The sequence below is a fragment of the Phytophthora ramorum genome, assembly GCF_020800215.1.
Source record: "Phytophthora ramorum isolate Pr-102 chromosome Unknown Phyram_PR-102_s0023, whole genome shotgun sequence".
Taxonomy (NCBI): domain Eukaryota; phylum Oomycota; class Peronosporomycetes; order Peronosporales; family Peronosporaceae; genus Phytophthora; species Phytophthora ramorum.
Window position 1 is genome coordinate 471,790 of NW_027150669.1, and position 7,621 is coordinate 479,410.

General features: G+C 58.8%; 1 protein-coding gene across 1 annotated transcript; it reads left to right on the forward strand.

The window, feature by feature from the left end:
• Positions 1–729: 729 nt before the first annotated feature.
• KRP23_14926 (ABC transporter G family member 36) lies at positions 730–4,848 on the forward strand (the record flags this gene model as incomplete). Its single annotated transcript, XM_067885806.1, has 1 exon — positions 730–4,848. One exon carries the CDS (start codon positions 730–732, stop codon positions 4,846–4,848), a length of 4,119 nt encoding a protein of 1,372 aa, XP_067737082.1.
• Between the last annotated feature and the right edge of the window lie 2,773 nt (positions 4,849–7,621).

The following is a 7,621-nucleotide window of genomic DNA, read 5'->3' on the forward strand; positions in this document are numbered from 1 at the left end:
AGCGTGGTATGCGAGCGACGCTCATGTGGATCTTCAGCAAATGGAGGTGACCTGCTCCCCTCGTGATGTGCCTTTTTAGCTGGCCGCCCTCACCTCGCCTCTCCGTGTGGCTGGCATCGTCGACTGACAGATATTGCACTATTATCATAATAATGTAAACCGGCATTTGGCGATGGACATTGCGAACGAGAACTTTGCTTGGATTGCCCGGAGATCGATCCGAAATTAAGCGTGCAAAGTGGTCGTAAGGCTAGCGCCAGTTGGGCAGCCAATCCCAGGTCGAGATGCGATATTTAGATGACGGCACTATTTTCGGACCCGGAGAAAGAGCGTAAGCCCTTCCCCTATCCGGATGATGGCACCTCGACCTCATTTGTGGCAGAGGGTCTCACCATGCCACATCCAGCGTCGAACACAGAATCGCTGGAAACTGAAGTTCCATCACCGCATCCAAACTATTCATTCCACACATAACTGCCACAATCGTCAATGCGGTAGGCGCAGATCCACAACTCCCCAGCAGTGCGGTAGACCCATTCCGCGCGTGATTGCGGTCGCTTCAACCTGCTCAAACAACGCACCGTTTACTCTCCGCACTTCGAAAGTCAACAATGCAGCGCTCGCTCGCTGTGTCTGTTCGTCCACCCCTCGTTTGACAGCAATGGGACCGCTACGTCCAACCTCATTCTCCATTTTCCTGCTCTGCCCTCAAGCAGCCTAGCAGCCAGCATGGAAGTCTCCACACAACCGTCGCCGACTACAGCCAAGAAGCTCGGCCTCGAGTCGGGCCAGGCCCTCATGGCCGAGGGCCCGCAGGTCCTGCACCAGTACATGGCTGCCAAGATCGGGGCCTCCCTGGGCCGCGCCATGCCGCAGATGGACGTCCGCTTCAGCAACTTGTCCGTCACGGCCGACATCGTCGTGGTGGACGACCCGGGCGTCAAGCACGAGCTGCCGACCATCCCCAACACCATGAAGAAGGCGTTCGTGGGGCCCAAGAAGCGCGTCGTGCGCAAGGAGATCCTCAAGGACGTGAGCGGCATGTTCGCGCCCGGCAAGATCACGCTGCTGCTGGGTCAGCCCGGATCGGGCAAGTCGTCGCTGCTCAAGATGCTGAGCGGCCGCTTCCCCATTGAGAAGAACATCACCGTGGAGGGCGACATCACCTTCAACAACATCCAACGCGAGCAGATCGTCAAGCGCCTGCCGCAGTTTGTGGCGTACGTGAACCAGCGCGACAAGCACTTCCCCATGCTCACCGTCAAGGAGACGCTCGAGTTCGCGCACAAGTTCTGCGGCGGCGAGCTGTCCAAGCGCGGCGAGGAGATGCTGTCCAAGGGGTCGGCGCAAGAGAACCTGGAGGCGCTGGAGGCGGCCAAGGCCATGTTCTCGCACTACCCGGAGGTGATCATCCAGCAGCTCGGACTGCAGAACTGCCAGAACACCATCGTGGGCGACGCCATGACTCGAGGTGTGTCTGGCGGCGAACGCAAGCGCGTGACCACCGGCGAGATGGAGTTCGGCACCAAGCACGTGACGCTCATGGACGAGATCAGTACGGGTCTCGACAGTGCGGCCACGTACGACATCATCAACACGCAGCGCAGTGTGGCGCACACGCTCCGCAAGACGGTGGTGGTCGCGCTGCTGCAGCCGTCCCCGGAGGTGTTCGCTCTGTTCGACGACGTCATGATCCTGAACGAGGGCCAGGTGATGTATCACGGCCCGTGCAGCCGCGTGGGGGACTACTTCGACGGCCTGGGCTTCTCGTGTCCGCCTGAGCGCGACATCGCCGACTACCTGTTGGATTTGGGCACGCAGGAGCAGTACCGCTACCAGGTGCAGAACTACCACACCAAGCAGCCTCGTAGCGCCGGAGAGTTCGCCGAGTCCTTCCGGCGATCCAACATCCACCGGGAGATGCTCAACGACCTCGAGGCTCCGCACGACGAGGACCTGCTGCGCAACGTGGCGGAGGTCATCGAGCCGATGCCGGCGTTCCACCAGTCGTTCGTGGAGAGCACGTTGACGCTGCTGCGCCGTCAGCTCATGGTGACGTACCGCAACAAGCCCTTCATCTTCGGCCGCCTCATGATGATCTTCATCATGGGCCTGCTCTTCTGCACCGTCTTCTACGACTTCGACCCGACGCAGGTGTCCGTGGTCATGGGTGTCATCTTCTCCACGGTCATGTTCCTGTCCATGGGTCAGTCGTCGCAGATCCCGACGTACATCGCGGAGCGCGACGTGTTCTACAAGCAGCGCGGCGCCAACTTCTTCCGCACCGGATCGTACGTGCTGGCCACGTCGGTGAGCCAGATCCCGCTGGCAGTTGTGGAGACGCTCATCTTTGGTGCGCTGGTGTACTGGATCTGCGGGTTCGTGGCGGAGGCGAAGCTGTTCCTCATCTTCGAGCTCATCCTGCTGCTGTCGAACCTGGCCATGGGCATGTGGTTCTTCTTCCTGTCGGCCATTGGCCGCAACGGCGACATCGCCACGCCGCTGGGCATGGTCTCGGTGCTCGTGTTCGTCATCTTCGCTGGTTTCATCGTGACCAAGAGTCAGATCCCGGACTACTTGATCTGGGCGCACTGGATCAGTCCCATGACGTGGAGTCTCAAGGCGCTCGCCATCAACCAGTACCGCTCGGGTCCCATGGACGTTTGTGTGTACGACGGCGTGGACTACTGCACGGAGTACAACGGCCTCACGATGGGCGAGTACTACCTGGGTCTGTTCGGCATGGACACGGAGAAGGAGTGGATCGTGTACGGCGTCATCTACACGGCGGCCATGTACGTGATCTTCATGTTCCTGTCGTTCCTGGCACTGGAGTTCATTCGCTACGAAGTGCCGGAGAATGTGGACGTGTCGGAGAAGACGATCGAGGACGAGTCGTACACGATGCTGGAGACGCCCAAGAAGAAGAACGGCACCACCACGGTGGACGACTACGTGGTCGAGATGGACACGCGCGAGAAGAACTTTGTGCCGGTGACGGTGGCGTTCCAGGACTTGTGGTACTCCGTGCCAGACCCGCACAACCCGAAGGAGTCGCTGGACCTGCTCAAGGGTATCAACGGTTTTGCTGTCCCCGGCTCCATTACCGCACTCATGGGCTCGTCTGGAGCTGGTAAGACGACGCTCATGGATGTGATCGCAGGCCGTAAGACTGGTGGCAAGATCGCCGGCAAGATCCTGTTAAACGGCTACGAGGCCAACGACCTGGCCATTCGCCGTTGCACGGGATACTGCGAGCAGATGGACGTGCACTCGGAGGCGGCCACCATTCGCGAGGCTTTGACCTTCAGCTCGTTCCTGCGCCAGGACGCGTCGATCCCGGACGCCAAGAAGTACGACTCGGTGAACGAGTGCATTGAGCTGCTCGGCCTGCAGGACATCGCGGACCAGATCATTCGTGGCAGCTCCGTGGAGCAGATGAAGCGTTTGACGATCGGTGTGGAGCTTGCTGCCCAGCCAAGTGTGATTTTCCTGGATGAGCCCACGAGTGGCCTTGACGCGCGCTCGGCCAAGCTGATCATGGACGGTGTCCGCAAGGTGGCGGATTCGGGCCGTACCATCATCTGTACGATCCACCAGCCGTCGTCGGAGGTGTTCTACCTGTTCGACAGTCTTTTGCTGCTGAAGCGCGGTGGTGAGACGGTGTTCTACGGCAACCTGGGCAAGAACTGCCGCAACCTGGTGGACTACTTCGAGGCGATCCCCGGCGTGGCTCCGCTGCCAGTGGGCTACAACCCGGCGACGTGGATGCTCGAGTGCATTGGCGCTGGTGTGAGCAATGGAGCTGGCAACCAGACCAACTTCGTGGACTGCTTCAACCAGAGCTCGTACCGCCAGGTGCTTGACGCCGAGATGGCCAAGGAAGGTGTCACGGTGCCGTCACCCAACCTCCCCGAGATGGTGTTCGCCAAGAAGCGCGCTGCCACGTCGGCCACGCAGATGAAGTTCGTGGTGACCCGCTTCTTCCAGATGTACTGGCGCACGCCGACGTACAACCTGACGCGTATGGTCCTGGCCATCTTCCTGGCGCTGCTGTTCGGCATCGTGTTCATCGACGCCGAGTACGCGTCGTACTCCGGCTTGAACTCGGGCGTGGGCATGGTGTACATGGCGTCGCTCTTCCTGTCGATGACTGCCTTCCAGAGTGTGCTGCCGCTCACGTGTTCCGAGCGCGCCTCGTTCTACCGCGAGCGCGCGTCGCAGACGTACAACGCGTTCTGGTACTTCGTGGGCTCGACGCTGGCTGAGATCCCCTACTGCTTCGTGCTGGGCGCTCTCTTCACGGTCGTGTTCTACCCCATGGTGGGCTTCACGGATGTGGGCGTGGCCTTCGTCTTCTGGCTGGCCATCTCTCTCAGCGTCATGATGCAGGTGTACATGGGTCAGATGTTCGCGTACGCGATGCCGTCCGAGGAGGTGGCGGCCATCATCGGCCTGTTGTTCAACGCCATCTTCATGACGTTCATGGGCTTCAGTCCTCCGGCCTACGCCATCCCGTCGGGCTACACGTGGCTGTACAAGATCTCTCCGCTGCGCTTCCCCGTGTCCATCCTGGTGGCTCTCATCTTCTCGGACTGCGACGAGCTTCCGACGTGGGATGAGGAGACGCAGGCGTACACGAACGTGGGCTCGAAGATTGGCTGTCAGCCCATGGCGGACTCTCCAGTGACCGTGGGCCACATCACGATCAAGGAGTACACGGAGGAGTACTTCGGCATGGAGCACGACACGATCACGCCCTACTTCTTCGTGATCATCGGGTGCATCGTGGTGTTCCGCGTGCTGGCGCTGATCTCTCTGCGCTACATCAACCACCAGAAGCGGTAGATCCGTAGAAACACCAAGGACAATGGAGTTTTTGGTTCTTTTTGTATATCCAAGCATTAAAATTTGAGAAAGAAAGTAAATTTAGCATGAGCGCACTTTGCAGGAAGCATTTCTAGTAGCCAAGGCACAGGGTGATGGAAGCCTATTCCATTATTATGGATACACAGTGAGTCTTCGCCCAAAACAGAACATCAAGCCGAGCGAGGATCTGGGTTTAAAACTGCGTGCTGCGCACACGGGTCGTACACGACAGGCCTTGCGAGTTGGCTTTCACCATCTCCAACCCGCCATCCATTGACATGTGAGCCCGAGTTTGTCAAACGAACTTGGTCGTCTTTCGTGGCGATTGCAACCGCGCCGAGGGTCGAGTAGGCTGCATGATACAACCCCAGCAATTGGATAAGGACTCGGATTACCGCCACTCGAAGGCGCCCGCTTCACCTGTAATCACCGCTTTTTCATCGTCTTCAGCGCAATCTCGATGGGCCTAGCGAAGCGCATCAACATTGGTAACGCAGAAAATGCTAATAGTTGATATCAGGGCATACAACTAGTCAGTATATACTGCCCAGCGGACTTTGCCCATAGCTGCAACATTTGTCATTTTAGTCTGTTTTTGGGCTGGATTACGCTAGCCCAAAACACAAGTTTGGGCGCCGTGCAATCGCGATCGTCGGCACCGCAACTCGACTGCATGGCCATTCCTGAATTTGCCTCCAAGCAACCACGCGCCGCTATGGGAGTCTCGACGCCGGTTGCTAGCGATGCAAAAATCACCTTCGACTCGGGCTCTGGTCTGATGGCGAAAGGACCCGAAGCGCTGCACGACCTCATGCTGACCGACATCCAGGCAGCCACAGGGCGCTCCATGCCCCGCATGGACGTGCGCTTCCGCAACCTGTCGGTGGCTGCAAACGTCGTCGTAGTGGAGGACGACGGCTCGAAGCACGAGCTGCCGACGCTGCCCAACACCGTCAAGAAAGCGTTCGCCGGCCCCAAGAAGAGGACCGTGCGCAAGGAGATCCTCCGAAACGTGAGCGGCGTCTTCAAGCCCGGCACCATCACGCTGCTGCTCGGTCAGCCGGGATCCGGCAAGTCGGCGCTCATGAAGATTCTCAGCGCTCGGTTCCCAGAGGCTAAGAACATCACCGTGGAGGGCGACATCACGTTCAACAATGTACCGAGGAAGCAGATCGTCGACCGACTACCGCAGTTCGTGTCGTACGTGGACCAGCGCGACAAGCACTTCGCCCCGCTCACGGTCAAGGAGACGCTCGAGTTCGCGTACCAGGTGTGCGGAGGCGATATTACCAAGCGCAGAGAGTTTATGGCCTCGTTGCCGTCCGAGAAGGAGAACCTCGAGGCGCTGCAGGCCACCAAGGATATTTTCCAGCACTACCCTGATATCGTCATCCAGCAGCTCGGACTGAAGAACTGCCAGGAGACCATCGTGGGCGACGCCATGATCCGCGGCGTGTCCGGTGGCGAGCGCAAGCGCGTGACCACCGGCGAGATGGAGTTCGGCATGAAGTTCGTGTCGCTCATGGACGAGATCAGTACGGGTCTCGACAGTGCGGCCACGTTCGACATCATCAAGACGCAGCGCAGCATCGCACACAAGCTCAACAAGACGGTGGTGATCGCGCTGCTGCAGCCTTCGCCCGAGATTTTCGCGCTGTTCGACAACGTCATGATCCTGAACGAGGGCGAATTGATGTACCACGGGCCGTGCACCAAGGTGGAGAACTACTTCGAAGGTCTGGGCTTCTCGTGTCCGCCTGAGCGCGACATCGCCGACTACCTTTTGGATCTGGGCACGAAGCAGCAGGGTCGGTACGAGGTTGAACAGGGCTCGAAGGCGCCGCGCCTGCCTCACGAGTTCGGAGAGAGTTTCCGTCAGTCTCCACTGTATGGGGAGACCCTCGCTGCGTTGGAAGCTCCGCACGACCCGGAGCTGCTGAAGACGGTGAAGGAGAACATGGACCCGATGCCCAAGTTCCAGCAATCGTTCCTAGAGAGCACGGCGACGCTCTTCAAGCGCGAGATGATGATCACGTACCGGAACAAGGCTTTCATCTTCGGCAGACTGCTGATGATCTTGGTCATGGGACTGTTGTTCTGCACCATTTACTACGACTTCGACCCCACGGAGATTGCTGTGGTGGCGGGTGTCATCTTTTCCAGCGTGATGTTCCTGTCCATGGGCCAGTCGTCCCAGCTACCGGTGTTCATGGTGAACCGCGACATCTTCTACAAGCAGCGCGGATCCAACTTCTACCGCACGTCGTCGTACGTGCTCGCCAACTCGATCGGCGGCATTCCGCTGTCGTTGGCGGAGACGATCATCTTCGGCTCGCTGGTGTACTGGATGTGCGGCTTCGCCTCGGAGTTCGGGCTGTTTCTCATTTTCGAGTTCATCCTGTTGCTGTCGAACCTGGCCATGGGAATGTGGTTCTTCTTCTTGTCGTCCGTGTGCTCTCATGAGAACATTGCGACGCCGCTGTGCATGATGTCCATCCTGATCTTCATCATCTTTGCAGGCTTCATCGTCACAACGGATAACATCCCGGACTACTTGATCTGGGCGCACTGGATCAGTCCCATGAGCTGGAGTCTCAAAGCTTTGGCTATCAACCAGTACCGCTCGAGTGCCTTTGATGTGTGTGTGTACGGTGCCATCGACTACTGCACGAGCTACGGCGTCACGATGGGCGAATACTACCTGGGTTTGTTCGGCCTGGACACCGGCAAGGAGTGGGTCCTGTACGGCATC